Source organism: Haliotis rufescens, unplaced genomic scaffold (genome assembly GCF_023055435.1).
Source record: "Haliotis rufescens isolate VD_foot unplaced genomic scaffold, xgHalRufe1.0.p SCAF_9, whole genome shotgun sequence".
Lineage (NCBI taxonomy): Eukaryota > Metazoa > Mollusca > Gastropoda > Lepetellida > Haliotidae > Haliotis > Haliotis rufescens.
The window spans coordinates 30,000,874-30,025,530 of NW_025964383.1; the positions used below are offsets into that span (position 1 = coordinate 30,000,874).

A 24,657-nucleotide genomic window follows, 5' to 3' on the forward strand; every position below is an offset into this window, starting at 1 on the left:
CTAAGGTCACAGTCTTGTTCAAAGTCATCTAAGGTCACAGTCTTGGTCATAGTCATCTAAGGTGACAGTCTTGTTCAGAGTCATCTAAGGTCACAGTCTTTTTCAAAGTCATCTAAGGTCACAGTCTTGGTCATAGTCATCTAAGGTGACAGTCTTGTTCAGAGTCATCTAAGGTCACAGTCTTGTTCAGAGTCATCTTAGGTCACAGTCTTGTTCATAGTCATCTAAGGTCACAGTCTTGTTCATAGTCATCTAAGGTCACAGTTTTGTTCATAGTCATCTAAGGTCACAGTCTTGTTCATAGTCATCTAAGGTCACAGTTTTGTTCATAGTCATCTAAGGTCACAGACTTGTTCATAGTCATCTTAGGTCACAGTCTTGTGCATAGTTATTTAAGGTCATAGTCTTGTTCAGAGTCATCTAAGGTCACAGTCTTGTTCAGAGTCATCTGAGGTCACAGTCTTGTTCAGAGTCATCTGAGGTCACAGTCTTGGTCAGAGTCATCTGAGGTCACAGTCTTGTTCATAGTCATCTAAGGTCATAGTCTTGTTCATAGTCATCTAAGGTCACAGTCTTGTTCAGAGTCATCTTAGGTCACAGTCTTGTTCAGAGTCATCTAAGGTCACAGTCTTGCTCATAGTCATCTAAGGTCACAGTCTTGTTCAGAGTCATCTTAGGTCACAGTCTTGTTCAGAGTCATCTAAGGTCACAGTCTTGTTCATAGTCATCTAAGGTCACAGTCTTGTTCAGAGTCATCTAAGGTCACAGTCTTGCTCATAGTCATCTTAGGTCACAGTCTTGTTCAGAGTCATCTAAGGTCACAGTCTTGCTCATAGTCATCTTAGGTCACAGTCTTGTTCAGAGTCATCTTAGGTCACAGTCTTGGTCATAGTTATTTAAGGTCGCAGTCTTGGTCATAGTCATCTAAGGTCACAGTTTTGTTCATAGTCATCTTAGGTCACAGTCTTGTTCATAGTCATCTTAGGTCACAGTCTTGTTCAGAGTCATCTTAGGTCACAGTCTTGTTCATAGTCATCTAAGGTCACAGTCTTGTTCATTAGTCATCTAAGGTCACAGTCTTGTTCAGAGTCATCTTAGGTCACAGTCTTGTTCAGAGTCGTCTTAGGTCACAGTCTTGATCATAGTCATCTAAGGTCACAGTCTTGGTCATAGTCATCTAAGGTCACAGTTTTGTTCATGGTCATCTAAGGTCATAGACTTGATCAACGTCATCTAATTTTCCAGCAATATACAGCCAGAGACATGGGCATGACAAGCAATCGCTGTCACCACTAGGCTACCCCACCGCCCCAAGCTGACTGAAGCATAATCACCTCTCCTGCCTGCCAATGGCTGAGTAGTAAGGTGGGTCCCATGGCATAATACGCTGCAACAAAACAGGGAAGAACCATTGCAAGTACAACTGTGAATGTCTGGTAGCATAAGGACATCACCTGTTTTAATACTCAAGAATGTATTTTTTAGAGTTAAAATATCATTTATTCTTATCCTGACTCATACTATATGCTTATCTCATGTCATTTCCGAAAGGTAGTGGAAACTTCCTGTGCTGTGTTCCCGGAGAACAGAAAGAACATCTCACCCGAATGCAGCCCTAATTGCAGTGTCAAAAAAGACTCAAAACAATCGAACATTATTAAGTGTTTGTGATCTATTCTACCCAAGGTTCCTACTGGTAAATAGACGACTATTATATATCAAAAATATATTTTAAAGTCATAGAAATACATCATACAGTAGCCATAGCAACAGGAGTTTTGGTAAAACAGCAGTTGATACAACACAAACAAGAATAAGACAAAATGTATAAATGATGATATGCTTGCCTTATTAGGTAATAAAGTAGACACGCCTCACCTGATCGGAACTTGAGTGCCTCTGCTTCAGGTGGAGAATGTCTACGTAGTCCTTGCCAGCTCTGAGAAGACATGTATCATCATGATGATGATATTCATTGTTTGTATTGTTACGAAATTAATCAAGAAATCTTTCAGTTTAAATCAAATAACAAATTTGGGGGTGCATTCACAGTGAATGAGTCGGATTCATCCTGCTTTGAAAGTATTTCAGTTGTGCAACAGTGTTTCAGCTCAATGTGGACAAGAGCCTGAAGCTGGTTTTGTTTGTTTGTTTGTTTGTTAGTTTGCTTAACACCACACTCAGCAATATTCAAGCTAAATGACGGCTGTCTGTAAACAATCGAGTCTTGACAAGACATTCAAGTGAATGACCTCATGAGCATCGATCTACACAACTGGGATACGATGACATGTATCAACCATGTCAGCGAGCCTGACCACCCGATCCTGTTAGTCGCCTCTTACGACAAGAATAGTCGCCTTTTAAGGCAAGTATGGGTTGCTGCAGACCTAGTCTAACCCGGATCTTCCCGGGTCCAGTGAGTGTGTCAAATAATGTTGAGTTCCTATGACAGGCAGTGAGTTTGGGGTCTTAGAAGGCCTATCTGCACTCATGCAATCCGGAGAGATCTGGCAGTTTACACTTTTCACTGACACAGTTTTCATAAAATCTGACATGTAGGTCGGATCTTGTAATTTTAATAGGAAGATTCTGGTCCTGTTGACAGTGCCCTTACTCTTACCTATGTTTTAGCTTGTTGGAAAGGTTCCGTAAGAACTTCATCACAGACTCTGTGAATATCCAGAAACATATTGTTATCAACGTTTAATAGATGGGTCACTTTGAGAGATAAACTAAGGCATCTTTGAGGCAACCATTGCATTTGCCACCTGAAGAAAGACGTGGCTTTGTCTGGTTTCCATCTTACAGCCTAAACGTGGACCCTTTCCCATGTGTGAAAATTAAGTGAGACACTGTCTTAGTACGTTAAGGGCAATTGTCTCCGTACAATCAGGGTAATTGTCTTAGAACAATAAGGGTAATTGGGTAATTGTCTCCGTACAATCAGGGTAATTGTCTTAGAACAATAAGGGTAATTGGGTAATTGTCTCTGTACAATCAGGGTAATTGTCTTAGAACAATAAGGGTAATTGGGTAATTGTCTCTGTACAATAAAGGTAATTGTCTCAGTACAATCAAGATAATTGTCTTGGAACAATAAGGGTAACTGTCTCAGTACAATAAGGGAAATTATCTTAGTACAATAAGGGTAATTGTCTTAGTATGGTAAGGGTAATTGTCTAAATATGATAATCAGTACAGTTAGAATTGAATCAAACTGCTATTTAGCCCAAATTAAGACCCTCTAAAGAACATAAATGTGCTCCTGAGGCAATAACTAGAAGGACATAGTCGCACAAGTACTCTTTCACAAATGAGTGAGTGAGTGAGTTGGGTTTAACGCCGCTTTTAACATTATTCCAGTTATATCACGGCGTGTCAGCTTAAAGTGGGAGGAAAGCCCGAAGTGATGCAGGTCTCAGACGTTTACCACTTCGGTGAAACCCACGAGCACGGGTATGGTGCTGACACACCAATCGCAGCGCCTTAGACGACTGGGCCACCCGTGCCCCCCTTTCACAAATGAAACTGAAATACATAGACAGGACTAATTCATATTTAGTGATGTAGCAACAATATGGTTTAATGTTGGTTTAATAGTTTAACGTTGCAGTCAGCAATGTTCTAACTATATCACAGCGACTCATCAATGCTCCAGTCCAGAACAGTGACAAAGCATGATCAGTGATCTCCACCATTCAACCAGCCACATCACCAAGATGTTTGTTTGTTTGTTGCTTAATTCTGCACACAGCCTTATTCCAGCTGTATGACACAGGTCTTTAAATAATTGGGGGCGGTCGGGTAGCCTAGTGGTTAAAGCGTTCGCTCGTCACGCCGAAGACCCGGGTTCGATTCCCGACATGGGTACAATGTGTGAAGCCCATTTCTGGTGTCCCCCGCCGTGATATTGCTGGAATATTGCTAAAAGCGGCGTGAAACCATACTCACTCACTCACTTTAAATAATTGACTTTGGACAAGACAATCCAGTGATAAGCAACAATCTATGTCATAGGGATACGATGACATGCATCAACCCAGTAAGTGAACCTGACCACCTGATCCCCTTAGTCGACTCCTAAGACAAGTATGAGTTGCTGAAGACCAATGCTAAACCGGATCTTCACAGGCCTATACACTAGAGGCTGCTCCAACAGTGAGTGAGTATGGTTTTACACGACTTTTCACAATATTCCCGCAATACCACAGTGGAGGACACCAGACATGGGCTTCACACATTGAACCCACGTGAAAACTGAACCCGGAAACATGGAGTCGAGGACTCTAAATAACAAGAACATACTGAGAACCTCTTCTTCCCTGGGATGACCTGTTTCAGTGACTCACCACACACAGTGACTCAACACACACAGTGACTCACCGCACACAGTGACTCACCGCACACAGTGACTCACCGCACACAGTGACTCACCGCACACAGTGACTCACCGCACACAGTGACTCACCACACACAGTGACTCACCACACACAGTGACTCACCGCACACAGTGACTCACCGCACACAGTGACTCACCACTCACAGTGACTCACCACACACAGTGACTCACCACACACAGTGACTCACCACACACGGTGACTCACCACACACGGTGACTCACCACACACAGTGACTCACCGCACACAGTGACTCACCGCACACAGTGACTCACCGCACACAGTGACTCACCACACACAGTGACTCACCACACAGTGACTCACCACACACAGTGACTCACCACACACAGTGACTCACCACACACAGTGACATTACTGGGGTTGCACAAGCCATTGCGTCAGACCAGGCATTAATCTACGATTCGTAATTGGGATACGATGACATGCATCAGCCAAATCAGCAAGGACGACTACCCGATCCAGTTAGTCGCCTCTTTCATCAAGCATGGGTTGCTGAAGACCAATCCTTACCCGGATCTTCATGGGTCCCATAACATGAATTGGGAAATTGGTAATTCTAATTTCAACAAGCATGGGTTGCTGAAGGCCAATCCTTACCCACATCTTCATGGGTCCCATAACATGAATTGGGAAATTGGTAATTCTAATTTGGACCTTTGGTTCAGACTTGGGGCCAAATATCGGCCTCTGAGCCTGTCTAAATAAATCACTGCAGACAGAAATCTATCACAACAGTGGTTCATTCCGGTTGCGAGACAAGATCCTTCTGACCTGGGTTTTCCAGTATCGTGCCCCTGGTGGCTCTATGAGCGTAGGTCGGGAAGCCGACAAGTTCGGCCAACTGGTGTCGAGCGCGTAACAGTGCATCTAGGATCTCCAACTGGTGCTGGTCTGGATACAGAAATGTTTTATATGCCGTCTCTCGCACCTGAAACACAATACCACCAATGTAGATCAGACAGGAATTTATCCAGGACTTTACACTATGTGCCTTTGGCAGGCAAATTGAGAAGACATAGTTAATTTGTTCTCATCTTCCTAAATTCCGTGGAATACTACTCAAACGAAGTTAAAAGAACATACAATCTTTTCATGAGACTATAGTTAGTCTATCATCTCATGACAGATTAACTATTGTCATCTGAAAAAATTGGGTGTCCTTTAACTTCTTTTGAAAAGTAACAAAGAATCTTGGTTCTCAGACACCGCCCGCTTTATCACAAAGTCCACTGCACGTTTCGTTTTTATTTCCATTTTTAAAACAAACTAAAAATCCTTAAATATTCCAAATCCAACAGTAGTCCAATACTGTATTCCACTATTTTACTCATCAATGAATACGTTTATGTAGGGAGGCCCTTTATTTGGTTACACAACTGTTTATTTGGTTGAATACTAGTTTGACACCCCCCCCCAACCCCCCCAACCCCAAAAAAAGACAACGCCCACCCGCACTATATTTTCAAAAACCATTGCCTGAGAACCAATTCTTTTATTTTATTAAGCCTAGTATAGTATGAATACATAATGCCATTTACAAAGCGGTCAAATGTAACTGATATTATATTTGGGATAGCGCTTTCTTGGTAAATTTCAGATTGTACTATTTTTGGTTGAGTGAGTGATCAAACCCAGTCATTGAAAATCAATGTGCTTTCTTATGTACTTAGTGATGAAAAAAATGTACTTCGTGACCCGTGAAGATCCGGGGTAGAATAGGTCTTCAGCAACCCATGCTTGCTGTGAAAGGGGACTATGCTTATCGTAAGAGGCACCTATTGGGATCGGGTGGTCAGGCTCGCTGACTTGGTTGATGCATGTCATTGATCCCAATTGTGAGGATCGATGCTCATGATATTAATCACTTGATTGTCTGGTCCAGGCTCGATTATTTACAGACCGCCGTCATATAGCTGGAATATTGCTGGGTGCGGCGTTAAACAACTAAGAAAAAAACAAAAACAAACCTACTTGGTGATGAAAAACATTATTTTGAAAAATAAAATCAATATTTCAAATTTAAAAGTGAAGTATCACTTTCTGACAAACTACTTTCAGACTGCTTCAATGAACCTACAGTTTCCAGAGTGAGACCATGACGATCATCAGGAACGTACACCACTAATAGGATAGTAACTTTCCCTGCCAAGTAACATGTTCATCTCATCGAGGGACCCGACAATGTTGATAGTTTCACGAGGGTCATAGCCATGAGTGCAAATGTCAATTTTTTCACATTCAGATCTATTTTCCTTAGACGCTTAATGAAAGGCAACATCGTTGAACAGCCGCAACTGACCATCAGCAATCATTGACATGTCCTGACCTGTAAGAAAGATTACTGAGACTAGTGAAAGGAGACTATCCTTGTCCCGTGGTCTGTCACTCACCACGTCGCTGTAGTGGTCGGAGCACAGGCCTGTCACGTAGGTGTTGTCGCCATCCACGTTGAAACTGTAACAAACACAAGTTGTTAATGTTGCAGCCATGTGGTGAGTGAGTGAATGAGTGAGTTGGGTTTAACTCTGCACAGCGATCAAGGGTCCTTAGAGGAGTGAGTGAGTCTGGTTTTACAACGCTTTAAGCAATATTCCAGCAACATCGCAACCAGAAATTGGGTTCACACATTGTGCCCATGTGGGGAATCAATCCCGGGTCTCCCCACCACCCCAGGGTTCTTACAGGAAGTATAAGGTTTAAAATAAAATAATGAAAAGGTTTACTGTCCTGTAAGATTTGATAATTACTTAAATCACAGGACCATTACATTTCTTGTCAAGAAATAAGTTCAATGAATATTGTGCATCCCTTGCGATGCAATGTATGCTTTTCTGCAGCTATTCAATACATTTGTGTTAAACCCAGGGTGCTGTTGTACCAACCAACCTACAACCTAAACATATTTTTATTGCAAATATAAGGCACTTGTGATGTGCATCATTCCAGGTCGCCTTATACACGGAGTATAGGATTTTGGGTTGATTTTGAAGGCGTGTACAGGGGGGTCGTCTTATACGTGGGGTCGCCTTATACACAGCAATATACGGTATGCGCTATGTCTATTATAAGGTATGGGAGTAACGACAACCTTAGTGCTAAGATTGCTTTGTACAACAGCACCTGGGTCATCTGTGCGATGACGCCACACCATGCTACACACTCCCCTGTCTACAGAAGGGACATCTTGGGCTGAATAGTAGGGTACTGAGACCTGTTTCTTTTACATTAAATATGACCATGCTCAATCACACATTGGGAGCCAATGTACAAAACAAACTTAGCTTTATGTCTATGTTGAGGTATGGGAGTAACGACAACCTTAGCGCTAAGATCGCTTTGAACAGCACCTGGGTCATCTGACGCCACACCATGCTACACACTCCCCTGTCTACAGAAGGGACATCTTGGGTTGCCACACATTGACAGCCAATGAAACGGGGGCAAAATGCTAAAATGGGCTTTCAAACCATGGACCTTTTGATGCAAGTTTGGACACCTTGTCCCTAATACCAAAGCGGTTACCACCATCAGTAACCAAGCTAAGGTTGTCCACTCCACACCTGACTACAGAAACAATGTAGATTTTGACCATGCATAGGACATAGTGAATGTGCAATAAACATGATACAGACAACAGGCTCGATGACTATGACAACTGTCGGAATCATGTGGTACTTTCATCTAATTCAGAGTGAGTGATTGAGTATGGTTTTACGCAGCTTTTAGCAATATTCCAGCAATATCACGACGGGGGACACCAGAAATGGGCTTCACACATTGTACCCATGTCGGTTATCGAACCCGAGTCTTCGGCGTGATGAGCGAATGCTTTAACCACTAGGCTAACCGACCGCTCCCCATCTGATTCAGATGTTATTCAGAATAGAACTAATGAAAAATCCATTTGAGGCCAGTTAAAGAAATAGTTATGTTTTTCATGCCATTTTAAACAAGTCATCAGAAGATGTCAAATTCCCAAGGGCCCCACAATAGCAAAAGGCAGCACTTCAGTCCCTGGTAAAACATGTACCAAGTTTGCATGGGTGGGTGGGGAGTAACGGGGGAGGGAGGGAAGGAGAAACAGAGGGGGGGAGGAGTAAGTGAGTGAGATAGTGAGTGTGTGTGTGGGGGGGGGGGGGAAGATGGGGGTATTGGGTGGGTGAATGAGTCAGTGAGTCAGTGAGTGTGTGTGTGTGTGTGTGAGTGAGTCAGTGAGTGAGTGTGGGGGGTATTGGGTGCGTGAGTGAGTCAGTGAGTGAGTGTGGGGGGGGGTATTGGGTGGGTGAGTGAGTCAGTGAGTGAGTGTGGAGGGTATTGGGTGGGTGAGTAAGTCAGTGAGTGAGTGTGGGGGGATATTGGGTGGGTGAGCGAGTCAGTGAGTGAGTGTGGAGGGTATTGGGTGGGTGAGTGAGTCAGTGAGTGAGTGTGGGGGGGTATTGGGTGCGTGAGTGAGTCATTGAGTGAGTGTGTGGGGGGTATTGGGTGGGTGAGTGAGTCAGTGAGTGAGTGTGGGGGGGTATTGGGTGCGTGAGTGAGACAGTGAGTGAATGTGGGGGGGTATTGGGTGGGTGAGTGAGTCAGTGAGTGAGTGTGGGGGGGGAATTGGGTGGGTGAGTAAGTCAGTGAGTGAGTGTGGAGGGTATTGGGTGGGTGAGTAAGTCAGTGAGTGAGTGTGGGGGGGTATTGGGTGGGTGAGTGAGTCAGTGAGTGAGTGTGGAGGGTATTGGGCGGGTGAGTAAGTCAGTGAGTGAGTGTGGGGGGGTATTGGGTGGGTGAGCGAGTCAGTGAGTGAGTGTGGAGGGTATTGGGTGGGTGAGTGAGTCAGTGAGTGTGGGGGGGTATTGGGTGCGTGAGTGAGTCATTGAGTGAGTGTGTGGGGGGTATTGGGTGCGTGAGTGAGACAGTGAGTGAATGTGGGGGGGGGTATTGGGTGGGTGAGTGAGTCAGTGAGTGAGTGTGGGAGGGGGAGGGGGGTATTGGGTGGATTAGTGAGTCAGTGAGTGAGTGTGTGGGGGGGTATTGGGTGGGTGAGCGAGTCAGTGAGTGAGTGTGGAGGGCATTGGGTGGATGGGTGAGTCAGTGAATTAGTGTGTGGGGGGGTATTGGGTGCGTGAGTGAGTCAGTGAGTGAGTGTGTGTGGGGGGTATTGGGTGGGTGAGTGAATCAGTGAGTGAGTGTGGAGGGTATTGGGTGGGTGAGTGAATCAGTGAGTGAGTGTGGAGGGTATTGGGTGGGTGAGTGAGTCAGTGAGTGTGTGTGGGGGGTATTGGGTGGGTGAGCGAGTCAGTGAGTGAGTGGGGCGAGGGGGGGGGGGGGGGTATTGGGTGGGTGAGCGAGTCAGTGAGTGAGTGTGTGTGGGGGGTATTTGGTGGGTGAGCGAGTCAGTGAGTGAGTGGGGGGGGGGGGGTATATTGGGTGGGTGAGCGAGTCAGTCAGTGAGTGAGTGTGTGTGTGTGTGGGGGGGGGGGGGGGGTATTGGGTGGGTGAGCGAGTCAGTGAGTGAGTGTGGGGGGGGGTATTGGGTGGGTGAGTGAATCAGTGACTGAGTGTGGAGGGTATTGGGTGGGTGAGTGAATCAGTGAGTGAGTGTGTGTGTGTGTGTGTGTGTGGGGGGGGGGATTTGGGTGGGTGATCGAGTCAGTGAGTGAGTGTGTAGGGGGGATATTGGGTGGATGAGTGAATCAGTGAGTGTTGGGGGGGGTATTGGGTGGGTGAGCGAGTCAGTGAGTGAGTGTATGGGGGGGGTATTGGGTGGGTGAGTGAATCAGTGAGTGTTGGGGGGGGTATTGGGTGGGTGAGCGAGTCAGTGAGTGAGTGTGTGTGTGGGGGGGGGGGGGGGGGGGGGTATTGGGTGGGTGAGTGATTCAGTGAGTGAGTGTGTGAGTGAGTGTGTGGGGGGGGTATTGGATGGGTGAGTGAATAAGTGAGTGAGTGTGTGGGGGGGTATTGGGTGGGTGAGTGAATCAGTGAGTGAGTGTGGGGGGGGGGGGGGGGGTATTGGGTGGGTGAGCGAGTCAGTGAGTGAGTGTGTGTGGGGGGGGGGGGGTATTGGTCGGGTGAGCGAGTCAGTGAGTGAGTGTGGGGGGGGGGGGGGGGGTGTTGGGTGGGTGAGTGAATCAGTGAGTGAGTGTGGAGGGTATTGGGTGGGTGAGTGAATCAGTGAGTGAGTGTGTGTGTGTGTGTGTGGGGGGGGGTTATTAGGTGGGTGAGCGAGTCAGTGAGTGAGTGTGTGGGGGGGGTATTGGGTGGATGAGTGAATCAGTGAGTGAGTGGGGGGGGGGGGGGGGGGGGTATTGGGTGGGTGAGCGAGTCAGTGAGTGAGTGTGTGGGGGGGGTATTGGGTGGGTGAGTGAATCAGTGAGTGTTGGGGGGGGTATTGGGTGGGTGAGCGAGTCAGTGAGTGAGTGTGTGGGGGGGTATTGGGTGGGTGAGTGAATCAGTGAGTGAGTGTGTGGGGGGGGGGGGGGTATTGGGTGGGTGAGCGAGTGAGTGAGTGAGTGTGTGGGGGGGGGTATTTGGTGGGTGAGCGAGTCAGTGAGTGAGTGTGGGGGGGGTATTGGGTGGGTGATAGAATCAGTGAGTGAGTGTGGAGGGTATTGGGTGGATGAGTGAGTCAGTGAGTGAGTGTGGGGGGGGTATTGGGTGGGTGAGTGAGTCAGTGAGTGAGTGTGTGGAGGGTATTGGGTGGGTGAGTGAGTCAGTGAGTGAGTGTGGGGGGGGTATTGGGTGGGTGAGTGAGTCAGTGAGTGAGTGTGTGGGGGGGTATTGGGTGGGTGAGCGAGTCAGTGAGTGAGTGTGGAGGGTATTGGGTGGATGAGTGGGTCAGGGAGTGAGTGAGTGTGGGGGGGTATTGGGTGGATGAGTGGGTCAGGGAGTGAGTGTGGGGGGTATTGGGTGGATGAGTGAGTCAGTGAGTGAGTGTGGAGGGTATTGGGTGGATGAGTGAGTCAGTGAGTGAGTGTGGAGGGTATTGGGTGGATGAGTGGGTCAGGGAGTGAGTGTGGGGGGGTATTGGGTGGATGAGTGGGTCAGGGAGTGTTAGGGGGGGTATTGGGTGGGTGAGTGAGTCAGTGAGTGAGTGTGGGGGGTATTGGGTGGATGAGTGGGTCAGGGAGTGTTAGGGGGGGTATTGGGTGGGTGAGTGAGTCAGTGAGTGAGTGTGGGGGGTATTGGGTGGATGAGTGGGTCAGGAAGTGAGTGAGTGTGGGGGGTATTGGGTGGATGAGTGGGTCAGGGAGTGAGTGTGGGGGGTATTGGGTGAATGAGTGAGTCAGTGAGTGAGTGTGTGGGGGGGTATTGGGTGGGTGAGTGAGTCAGTGAGTGAGTGTGGGGGGTATTGGATGGATGAGTGAGTCAGTGAGTGAGTGTGTGGGGGGGTATTGGGTGGGTGAGTGAGTCAGGGAGTGAGTGTGGGGGGTATTGGGTGGATGAGTGAGTCAGGGAGTGAGTGAGTGTGGGGGGTATTGGGTGGATGAGTGAGTCAGTGAGTGAGTGTGTGGGGGGGTATTGGGTGGGTGAGTGAGTCAGGGAGTGAGTGTGGGGGGTATTGGGTGGATGAGTGAGTCAGGGAGTGAGTGTGGAGGGTATTGGGTGGATGAGTGAGTCAGTGAGTGAGTGTGGGGGGTATTGGGTGGATGAGTGGGTCAGGGAGTGTTAGGGGGGGTATTGGGTGGGTGAGTGGGTCAGGGAGTGAGTGTGTGGGGGGGGTATTGGGTGGGTGAGCGAGTCAGTGAGTGAGTGTGGAGGGTATTGGGTGGGTGAGTGAGTCAGTGAGTGAGTGTGGGGGGTATTGGGTGGATGAGTGGGTCAGGGAGTGTTAGGGGGGGTATTGGGTGGGTGAGTGAGTGAGTGAGTGAGTGAGTGAGTGAGTGAGTGAGTGAGTGAGTGAGTGAGTGAGTGAGTGAGTGAGTGAGTGAGTGAGTGAGTGCCTTAGACCACTCAGCTTCAAGAAGCAAGACCTGAACTGCATCACTCACCAATATCTGAGATTCTGTGGCAGTTTATCTTTAGGTACAGAGGATGGACTGTGTGTTCGTTGAACAAAGTAACTCCCCAGCATCAGGATGTTTTCGTTCAGCTTCACAAACTTCTCTCTCTGAAACAAGATCAAGTCAAAATTGCTTAACCCGTAATCAGCAACATTCAAAGTGTGTCCCGACCGACATAAACAGTCGGGCGAGGTAAACCAGTGGTTGACACAAAGCTAGATTGAAACCCATCTTTGTAACATCATTTTGATGAGAAACGATTTTTATACTGTAGAGTAGCTACGCACTGGAAGAAGGAATAAAATCTTGGTACAATAAAAAGCCAATTCCTATGTCAATAAGAAATCAATTTTACCACAGGAAACGGGTTGTTTGGTAGGCATATTTGAAATTTAAAATTTGAAATCTTGCACTGCATGTTAGGTTCCAGATTTAATTAAGTGAGGTTAAATCTACAGGTAACCTAGCCCACATTGAAAACAGATTATGTTTATCTCCTTAAACAAATCATCATAAATACTGAGGACTAAAAACTAACAGTAATGCATCACATTTCATCCAAACATGATTTCAACCAAAATAGAAACATCACTGCCAAAGTTCAAATTTCAGAGATGTCTACATAGACCAAAATGCATTTAAAGAGAATTTACAAGAACAGTGAAAAACAAGATGAAACTCTAAAATACTGTCGACAACCACAACCAAATGAACATCGCCAGACATTTTGGCTCAGTAATAGCAGTTGATAGGCGATTCATACTGCACAACAGATTCAAACCTCTCGAGCAAATTGAGGAGTCATCATTGGTTGTAAGAAGCATGGAAAGTTTCAGCTTCATTGGTCCATTGGTTTCTGGAGGCGGTCGGGTAGCCTAATGGTTAAAGTGTTCGCTCGTCACACCGAAGACCCAGGTTCGATCCCGACATTTCTGGTGTCCCCCTCCGTGATGTTGCCGGAATTTTGCTTAAAGCGAGATTAGGGCTGGGACAGGTAACTCGTGTCACGTGGATACAGAGTAGGACCCGGGTACCAACAGGACTCCCCGGACCTGTGGTTAGTCACGTGATATATTGCTTAATGACTAAAATTATGTGGAACTCCATGGTTCCACAAGTCACTAATGTTCGCATTTCTTTATCACTATGTACGCATTCCTTCATGCATGAATAAAGATAAAACCAGTCAACTTCAGTGTATGCATGACCAGATCGATTTATATGTGTATATAAATACCTTTTGCCAGGGCTACAGTCAAACTATTCCCAACTGGACATATTGTACCTCTCTCTTGAGATCTACAGTGAGTACCAAGTAGGGTCGGGTACGGTTATTGGGGGGTGGGTACCCGGGTAGTAAATTTAGACTCGTCCCAGCTCTAGTGGAGATTACCAACAAGGCTGTACCTTGTCAGCCGGTAAGTGAATCCCGCTTTGTTCGAAGTCAAACATGAAGAGCTGGGCCACCCTGTTGTCCACATCGTCAGTGGGCACGGAGTCTCCGTTGTCTATCACCGTCTTGAGGGCCTGGTGGAGACCAGTGTCGGTGTTCAGTCTGCAAGGACAACACAAATACAACCTGGCATTAAACACTGCTTAAAGGGGAAGTGTACACGCAAAAATTACTTTCTTTCTTTTTCTAAACAAAACGCAATTTTAGAATTAATTAGTATCTGTGTTTGAAAATATACACTCATTTTTTTCACAGTGAAAGTAGGAAGCTCACAATAGTGTGAAAATGATATGCCGTTATGAGGCCTTCGTTTTTCGAGCTAAACAGGCCTGAGTTATCCCCCTTAGATTATGACGTAATTGGTGCCAATTCAACTGGGTCCCTGTCTATTCTCAACGCAAAAGATATCAAGTACCAGTTTGCGGTAAAACAACATGGCCTACGACACACTCCGGCGCAGTAGTGACTCAGCATAACACTATGCTGGCTGGCATCTGAGACGCTAGAATCACACACCTGTACCTACACCACGTGAAGCGGCTCTAACAAAGCATGATGACGTCATAATGTTTATCAATTGGCACCAATGACGTCATATTGCAAGGGGCATAAGCCATGGTGTTTTTGTTGTGGAAATAGAACACTTGGTAAATGTGAAAAATATAAATCGTTTTAATGCGAAAAATATGTTAATTAATTGTGATATTTTTATATTTTTGTCTATGACACTTCTAGGTTAACACTTTTAATGTGGAAAAAGTACAAGAAAAATAGGTTAATTTCCGTGTGAACTTGCCCTTTAACAAACTTCCAGCAATATCACGGGGACAATCACCACTTTAAGCATCATCATGACATGTTCTTCCCTGGAATGCCCACATGGTGACTGAGATTCCCTACTAGTCAGTGTTCCCTCTTACTGGTAATTACTATTTTTTACCAGTAAAATAAATCATGGACTGATAATTCATGTGACAATTAGTCCCCATGGACCGGCAAATAAGTACCTTATACCGTATTTGACGTAATAAGCGCCCACGGCGATATTTGCTAATATATTGGCTAGTGAACATTCCTAATTAGCACCCCTTCCAATTGATCAATGTACACAAGACTTATTTGTTCGTGTATAATACGCACTCATGTGTTATATGCACCTTAATTATGGGCAATTAAATTCTAGAAAATTTATCTGTTGTGTAGGATACGCACATACTTTTCTTTTGTATCATTTCAGGCTGTCAGAATAAACTACGAAATTTACAATCTTTCAACCAAAATTATATTCTAATAAGAGCCCCCTATTTCTAATTTTGAGAGAGCCCCAGGCGCTTATTACGTCGAATACGGTAATCTTTGTTGTTGAACAAAAGATCGGTGATAATCAATAAAGTATATTTTTTTAACAAAGTCAGCTTGTCTTTTATCAAAGTTTCCCGTTGTCTTCTTTTAGTGCAAGTAAATAACATTTTGATTTGGGGTAAAATATCTATTTTTAGAGACTTAGTCTCATGTGAAATGTTGAACATGATGTTGAAAGAATTAAAATTGTTTTCTTTGTTCAAAATAGGGACTGCCAAACTTTGAGGGGACTGGTAGTTTTTAGAGTTGCTATTCCACTTGGACTGGCGGTTTCAAAAGCCAGAGTGAGCACTGCTTGTCTTACTTTTCAACAAGTCCGGACAGTCCAACGCAGGCCTCCTCCGCAGCCATGGAGTAGTCCTGATCTGGGTGAGACACTCGCACAAAGTCTGCCTGCAAACAGGTGAACACACACTCACAACTATACCCAGTACACAAGAGCTTAATGCTAAAGTATCGTTATGCTTAGGGGGACTATTGGGCTCTTTCCACTATTGGGGGCGGTCGGGTAGCCTAGTGGTTAAAGCGTTCGCTCGTCGCGCCGAAGACCCGGGTTCGATTCCCGACATGGGTACAATGTGTGAAGCCCATTTCTGGTGTCCCCCGCCGTGATATTGCTGGAATATTGCTAAAAGCGGCGTAAAAACATACTCACTCACTCACTTTCCACTATTGTGATTGTAATGTTATAGTCGTCAACTATTGCATTAGAAGTAGTGGGACAGAAACCAACTTTAAGGCTTGATAATTATTTTAATCATTGTAATGGAAATGAATAAAGTATTGCTGACAATCACAAAGAGGTCTATTTTCCTCCCTGTGGCATCTGAAATCAAAGGGAAGTAACTCAAATCTGACGTCATAATCTTTGTTAACCAACCACACAGGTAGGTCATATATTTGTATAATATATGTTGGTTTGTTGTTTTACGCCGCACTCAGCAATATTCCAGCTATATGACGGGCGGTCTGTAAATAATCAAGTCTGGACCAGACAATCCAGTGATTAATATCATGAGCATCTATCCACGCAATTGAGATCAATGACATGCATCAACAAAGTCAGCGAGCCTGACCACCCGATCCCGTTAGTCGCCTTTTACGACAAGCATAGTTGCCTTTATTGGGAAACATGGGTTGCTGAAGACCTATTCTACCCCCGGATCTTCACGGGTCGCATAATATATGTATTATTTTATAACTAATTGCAAACTATCAATTGTAATGCATACTATCGATAATACTATTGGCATTACCAAATTCCTATCGATTAAGTACTATTGTAACATATTCCTCCCTGTGGCTAGTCAAATTCAAGGGAAGTTACACTAATCTTAAGATGTCAAAATCTTGTTATTAAAAACTGGACACTCAGGTAGGTTTGAAATTTACATAATATGTGTATTATTCATAACTAATCACAAACCATAGCTTGTTATGCATCAATGATATCGATGATACCATTGGCATTGGCGATGATACCATTGGCTATGTAGTACTATTGTAGTGCAAACGATTGTGATAGTTCGATATATATCGTTACACTATGAAGTTGTAGCAGGATTACAAGGGGTACATGGATTTTATGCGTCCAGCGTTGGTTAGGTTCTATACCATGATCTGGAGGCGAGTGGTATAAAACCTAACAAGAAACACATAAAACTTCATGTACCCCGAGTGATCCTGCTACAACAGATATATCTTAGGCTTAAAAAAATAATAGAGTTGGTTCTCGGGCAAAGGCTTTTGAAAATATACCAGTAGTGCGGGTGGGTGGTGGTTGTTTTTTTGTTTGTTCAAACTAGTCTGGACCAAATAAGCAGTTGTGTACCATCAACATGGCAAAGGGCCTTCCTACATAACAAACAGCTCCTATTGCCACCATGACCATAGCAGGGGATGCCTCGTAAAGCAGTGCACATGTAAAGGGAGGTAACTGTGTGCCATATTGGATCAGATTGTTTTCAAGTAATAGGACTTTTTTTTTTTGAAAATGGAAATAAAAACGAAAAGTGTGGCGGACTTTTGCAGGTGGTGCTTGAGAACCAAGACTATTATTTTTTTCAGCCTTACAGATGTCGCCGGATTTATTAGTTGCCAAGAGTTATCTCTTTTTCATTTTACGGACGCTTCATCTCTCAATCTTACTCCTGGTTGTCTTACCATCAGTATCTCGTGCTAATACCTGGGGTGTGACGTGGACACTTTCAAATGCCACTTCATGTCACACCATTGTCGAGGGAAGACATTCTTTCTTCCTCGACACATCAATTCATGTTGATGTAATTTATATATTTTTACAGGTATGTACCCGTGTCTATCTACTTTCTTTATGGAAATCTAGTCAATAGAATAGGTAACGCGATTGTAGAAACTAAATAATTAATGTTGTAAATTGTGAATATCATACTCGGTCTAAAGGCATCGCGTTGCACGAGATTACTAATTCAAACACTAAGTTTAAAGCACCATCCTGTAAGATTGTGAGTGAAAGATCTGGTTAAGTTCCATTTGTTTATCATGTATATATATTTTATTATTACATGAAAGATCATAAAAATGTTACTTTGTTTATAATGTGGTGACGTCACACATAACGTGTGCCGCCGAAATCATTTATTGCTGCATTTATAGTATATAAAGTAACAGCGTTTGAATATTATATTGTGCCATGCTATGCAACGTAATAAAATGCGACTTCATGTCACGCCATTGTCGAGGGAAGACATTCTTTCTTCCTCGACACATCAATTCATGTTGATGTAATTTATATATTTTTACAGGTAATAAATCCTTTTATACCTCATCCGCACCGCCTCAGTTCCCTCGATTACATCGTTGGCAGAACCCGCGACAAAATGGCGCCCGAACAGGGACTGAGGTAGAGCCACAACATCATTAACAACGTCATCACAACATCAACATCGTCGTTATCGTCCACGTGATCATCGTTTTCAACCATATCATCCTTATCACCTGAATCACCTTCACAGACTTTTTAAGTATATACTTTGACATTTTAATGATTTTATAATCATAAATCTATATTGTCAAGCTGTGATAATTTATATTCAGACATTGATATTCAAGGACGACTGTGATATTCAAGGACGACTGTGATAGACATTATATGCAGGCAAGTGTGCATTAGAATATCTCCACCTGTACTTGTGTTGTACGCTTCTCATGGCGATGGACTCCGAACACTTCCAGAAATGTTAACATTATTTTTTACAATCTGCAAAGATGAACTTTAACGTCTGCTGATTGACTATTACACTGCTGATTTCACGCTGGAAATGTGTATGCCGTGGAAATTGGTGATATCTATACTGCATGTTTATGCTTTACTACCAGCTTTATCTATTTATTAGTATTTGTGCGCACTAGGTCCTGTTGCATGTATATATATATATATTCTTATAAATCCATATAGTAGATACTTCAAGTGTTTATTATGTGATGATAAGAATATTGACTAACACTGCAGTTATTTATTATTAGTTAGTTGATACTTAGTCTGAGATAAACATTAGTGTTTAGCTTTAGTTATAAATATTAGTCTTAGATATTGGGAGACAATTAGACAATCTGTATAAACGATGTCTACTTAGATAATTGTCTCATCTTGGACTTTGTTATTCAATTTCTTAGATTATTTCTTAGTTTATTTCATTCTTCAATATCTTAATTTAGCATTAGTTTTAGTATTTACTTCATTGGGTGAATGAGAATGATCGCGACCCACATCACCGGCATTAGCACTTACTAATGTAAACAAGCACTTGTTTTCGCGTCACTTTTCGCGTTCCGTGCCTTCACTTCGCGTGTTTACATCCGGTTACGTAACTTGTTCTTGACTACGCGTGTTTACATCGGTACTCTGCTTCCGCGTTATAGAAAATCTTATTTAATAAAATCATGTAGGTTTCATACTGAGTTTTCTTTTAATAACTGGTGACACTATTCCTGACTTTGTCATTGGTAATTACCTCCCTTTGCTACACACTGTAGACTGCTATACATTTGCTCTTCACTGTATTATGCTTTACATTTTATTGCTATGAACTGACGTTTGTGTTACACAGTATCCTTAGTGAATCAGGCGATATTGGTTGGCTGTCACATCCGTGGGTTGTGTTTGGTTGGTTTGCTCTTTCTGAGTTGGCAGTAGGTCTTGTGTATACACAAGCTGGTATTATTTTTGTTCGTTATATTGGCTTCAGTTGGCGTGGCACTTGGTGTGTTCCTTGTTTATCACTGAGGATAATCGGAACTTTGGTGATTGTGCATCTGTTGTTCTGGCAATAGATAGTCCTGTATCCGTACTTCATCGTTCAACATGGCTTCTGGAGGTGAGAACTGGAATGATGACAGGCCAATAACACAGGAAGACGAACAGAAGATGTTAGCATATCTCACTACCACTGGCCGGTATAACATTCATCCTGTACCCCCTTCCTTCTTGCTTCACCAAAGCAACGTATCTACGCCAGTACATAAAAGGGAGCCCATCACGCCAAGACATCTAGGATTTCAACCTGGACACACCACTGATCAACATGTCCCTACAAATAGATCACCATACGAATACAGGGGATCTCTCAACCAGCAGATGTACCAATTTCAGTTGCCTAGGATTTCCCACTTTTCCGGAGAAACCCCTGTACCGAAAACGGAGTCATCATTTGAAACTTGGAAATGGGAAGTCAGATGCCTCATTCGAGATGATGCTTACCCACCTGCTATTCTGTCTCAGGCTGTGAGGAAGTCCCTCAAAGGTGATGCATCAAGTGTTCTTCTTTCACTAGGTGACAAGGCAACAGTTGACACTATCGTGAGGAAACTGGAAGGACTATATGGCACGGTGGATAATCCGGAATCCCTGATGCAAGCTTTCTACACGACTCGTCAACAGGAATCTGAATCAGTTGCATCATGGGGAATTAGATTGGAAACCCTACTACAGAGAGCCACAGATAGAGGAAGCTACATGGATGCTACATCGAGAGACAGTATTCTGAGGAATAAATTCTGGAGTGGATTATTTCGGGAAACGTTAAAGAATGCTACCCGGCCTTCATTTTACTCAGGACAGGATTTTGAGGATCTTCTGCAGACCACAAGAGAAATTGAATGTGAGATGCAAGGAGAGCCACATCCAAGGATGAGATCCAAGGTCCAACAGCAACCACACGTCATGGATAGGAACCCCACACCAGATACAGATGTTTCTGCCAAGATATCTCAGCAGCTATCAGAAGTTATAAAGAGACTGGACAAGCTGGAACCAGCGCAGCCAAAGCAACAGCCCCAGACGGACAACAAACTTCTGAAGCAGATCTTGGATAGACTTTCAGTATTAGAAGCCCGGAAGGATTCTTCTACAGTTACAGGTATCCCAGTTAGAGGCAGAGGTCGTGGTAGACTTGAACGTGGGAGACGTGGTGGATCTTTAAACTAGAATGGCCTACTGCTGAAGGGCTAGTAGAGGCCAATGGAAGTGATAGCCCTAACCCAACAGATTTACATGACAGAATGATCGGAGAGGCTAATGAAACTCAAGTAGTCATCGCTGGCATTAAATGTTCTGCACTTTTAGATACAGGATCCCAGATTACAACTGTCAGTCAAGCCTTTTACAACTCTACATTATCAGAGATTGAATGTCGGCCCCTAACTGAGTTTGAACTTCAAATAACTGGAGCTGGAGACACTAACATACCTTACTCTGGATACATTGATGTATCAATCTACATTCCTTGCTATGATGTCGAATTGCAGATTCCTATACTAATAACCAAGGATACAAAATACAACAAGGACATCCCTGCAGTGATTGGCATCAATGTTCTCAAGAGATTAAAATCCAGAAACCAGGAAGGAGGAAAAGGATTACCAAAGGAATGGACTACTGCACTGGATTCAATTAGTTACAACGGCATTCTAGGAACAGTCAAGTCTACCAATGATAAACCTATCATTATTCAGCCAAATGAGATGGTCACCCTCAGTGGAGTTATTCGTCATAGTCCAGGGAATTACACTGCTGTTACTGAACATCTTGAAGTTGAATACGACATGCATACAGGTTTGTCTGTTTGTCCACGCCTAGTTGAAGTTGGAAAACATGGAAAGTTATCCAGAATACCAGTTCGATGCTGCAACCTGTCTGCAAGAGTCATCACCATCCGTCCAAAGACCAGACTCTGTCAACTCCACCAAGTTCGTGTCATTACACAAGTGCCCCTGGATGTATCTGCTAATAAGACGAATCATGTATCAGAGGACACAACAGATACTTCTTCTCAGCACTGCAAATCAAGGATTGATCTCTCTGACAGCCATCTTGATGACCCACAGAAGCAAGTAGTCTCTGACATGCTACAGCGTTGGGATTGCATCATGTCTTCAGATATCACAGACTTAGGTTGTTGCAACACTGTGAAGCATGGAATCAGGTTGACAGATGATACTCCTTTCAAGCAGCCACATCGAAGAATCCCTCCTGGATTATTTGAAGAAGTAAGGGAACACCTACATGAGATGATAGCATGTGGAGCCATTAGAGAATCTCACAGTCCCTACTCATCTAATGTGGTGTTAGTCCGCAAACAGGATAACAGTCTACGTTTCTGTCTTGACATGAGATTGTTGAATTCAAGAACAGTTCGGGATTCCTACTCAATTCCAAGAATTGATGAAACCTTAGATTGTCTGTCTGGATCGAGATGGTTCTCCAAGTTGGACTTGCGCTCTGGATACTGGCAAGTTGAGCTTGAGGAAAAGGACAAGGAGAAAACTGCATTTTCCGTTGGACCATTAGGTTTTTATGAATGTAATAGAATGCCATTCGGTCTAACCAACGCTCCAGCAACATTTCAAAGGCTCATGGAGAAATGCATGGGAGATTTAAATCTAAGAGAATGTCTCATCTACCTTGATGACATCATCATCTTCTCAAGCACAATTGACGAGCACTTGGAAAGACTGGAAGCAGTATTTCAAAGACTCAGAAATAACGGACTAAAGCTAAAACCATCTAAATGTCAGCTTTTCAGAAAAAGGGTGAAGTATCTTGGTCACATTGTATCTGTTAATGGAATCGAGACTGATCCAGAGAAGATTAGTGCTCTGAAGACCTGGCCAGTACCACAGAATACAGAAGATGTTCGCAAATTCCTAGGATTTACTGGGTACTACAGGCGATTTGTGAAGGATTTTGCCAAGATCACTAAGCCACTCAATGATTTGCTCGTAGGACAACCCAAGAAGAAGAGCAGGCGACCTACAAAAGAGATCAACAATTGGATCTGGTCAGGAGAACAGCAAGCAGCATTTGATACTCTCATCCATCATTTAACGCAACCACCGATACTCGCCTATGCTGATTATTCCCTGCCTTTTGAGGTACACACAGATGCAAGCGGAGCTGGACTTGGAGCAGTTCTTTATCAGAAGCAACAAGGATGTTTGAGGGTTGTAGCCTATGCCAGTAGAGCTCTACGGAAGAGTGAGAAGAATTACCCAGCTCACAAACTGGAATTCCTGGCACTCAAGTGGGCAGTAACTGACAAGTTCCACGAATATCTCTATGGAAACAAGTTTGAAGTGAAGACGGATAATAATCCTTTGACATATGTCCTCACTACTGCTAAACTTGATGCCACTGGACATCGCTGGCTAGCAGCACTTTCAGCATATGATTTCAAGATCATTTATCGCCAGGGAAACAAGAACCAAGATGCAGATGGATTGTCCAGACGGCATAATCATGGAGCTGATTTAACCAAACTGGATGTTCCAAGTATCAAGGCCATCTGTCAAGTTCACCAGGCGATAGGTACTCATGCTGAAAGTCTCACCTTTCATGAGGAGGCCATATATCCAGAGGAACCATCCCTGCCTTTAGCCTCGAAAGAACACAACTGGAGGAAAGAACAATCACTGGATAAAACACTTGCTCGGCTGATATCACTTTTGAACCTAGGACACAAGCCAACAGCACGCCAACGTTCTCTTGAAGATCAATCCGTCAGGAAACTCCTTCTGGAATGGGACAAGTTTCTTCTAAACAAAGGAGTTCTCTATCGAAGTGTGAACAGTTGTGATGGAGTTGTACATCAAATTGTGTTACCAACCATACACAAGGAAACAGTTCTCAAGGCCATCCATGATAATTCAGGACATCAAGGCAGAGACCGTACTCTCGACTTAATTCGAAACAGGTTCTTCTGGACTGGCATGAATGAAGATGTAGAGAGATACATTCGTAAATGTGGAAACTGCATCAGACGAAAATCACCTGTAACAAGGAAATCAGCTGAGCTAGTCAACATTCAGACAACCCAACCAATGGAACTAGTGTGCATGGACTACTTGCAATTGGAGGAATCAAAAGGTGGATTTGGGAACATTCTTGTGATCACAGATCATTTTACAAGATATGCTATTGCCATACCAACCAAGAATCAATCCGCCAAGACAACAGCAAGAGTTCTTTTTGATAATTTCCTTGTGCACTATGGATTTCCAGCCAAACTTCACAGCGACCAAGGGAGAAACTTTGTAGGCAATATCATCAAGGAGTTATGTCAACTGACAGGAATTCGGAAGACTCGAACCACACCATATCATCCCCAAGGAAACGGAATGTGTGAGAGATTCAACCAGACTCTTCTGAACATGTTGGGAACCCTTGAAGAAGATAAGAAAACTGACTGGAAGACTTATGTTTCTCCACTGGTTCACGCCTACAATGCCACAAAGCATGAGAGTACAGGATACTCACCTTTCTACCTTATGTTTGGTCGACATCCACGCCTGCCTGTTAATGCTTTCCTTGGAGTCAAGAAGATTGGTGATGACCACACTACCACGACTGAATATATCAACAAATTGAGAAAGAGATTAAACTTTGCTTATGAAAGTGCATCACGTGAAGCCCAAAGAGCTGGTCAACGTCATAAGAAAAGATATGATGCCAAAGTGCGTGCCTCAACTCTCCAACCTGGTGACCGTGTCCTTGTTCGTCTTGTAGGACTTACTGGGAAACACAAGCTTGCTGATAAGTGGGGACGGGATGTGTTCCAAGTTGTAAACCAACCAAATAAGGACATCCCAGTATTCACCCTGCAACAGGAAGATGGCAAAGGACTGAAGAAGACACTTCATCGGAACATGCTCCTGCCACTTGTGTCAATACCAGCGGAACCAGTGTTTGGACATCAGAAAAACAATGAAAGAAAGGCAGGGACGAAGAAATCTGTATCCTTGAAGGTGAAAGAATACCAAGAACTCATGGAGTCAGAAGACGAAAATGCCGAGGAAGTATTTGTATTGTTACCAGATCCGATTAGTCCACCAGTGTCTCAGGTTACTGGATCCAATGGAACTAACTTTGGTCGAGATCTAGAAGAAAGAACTGAAGCTA

General features: G+C 44.0%; 1 protein-coding gene across 1 annotated transcript in view; it reads right to left on the reverse strand.

Annotated features, from left to right (window-relative positions):
- Nucleotides 1-24,657, reverse strand: part of LOC124130913 (mitochondrial intermediate peptidase-like) — a 73,619-nt gene that overhangs the window by 38,851 nt on the left and 10,111 nt on the right. The window contains exons 4-11 of the mRNA XM_048390590.1: nucleotides 15,529-15,617; nucleotides 13,817-13,964; nucleotides 12,398-12,516; nucleotides 6,812-6,875; nucleotides 5,193-5,349; nucleotides 2,624-2,672; nucleotides 1,879-1,939; nucleotides 1,335-1,387 (exon numbers count right to left, since the gene is read on the reverse strand). Of these exons, the coding sequence (XP_048246547.1) occupies nucleotides 1,335-1,387; nucleotides 1,879-1,939; nucleotides 2,624-2,672; nucleotides 5,193-5,349; nucleotides 6,812-6,875; nucleotides 12,398-12,516; nucleotides 13,817-13,964; nucleotides 15,529-15,617 (740 nt within the window). The remainder of the gene's footprint in view (nucleotides 1-1,334; nucleotides 1,388-1,878; nucleotides 1,940-2,623; nucleotides 2,673-5,192; nucleotides 5,350-6,811; nucleotides 6,876-12,397; nucleotides 12,517-13,816; nucleotides 13,965-15,528; nucleotides 15,618-24,657) is intronic.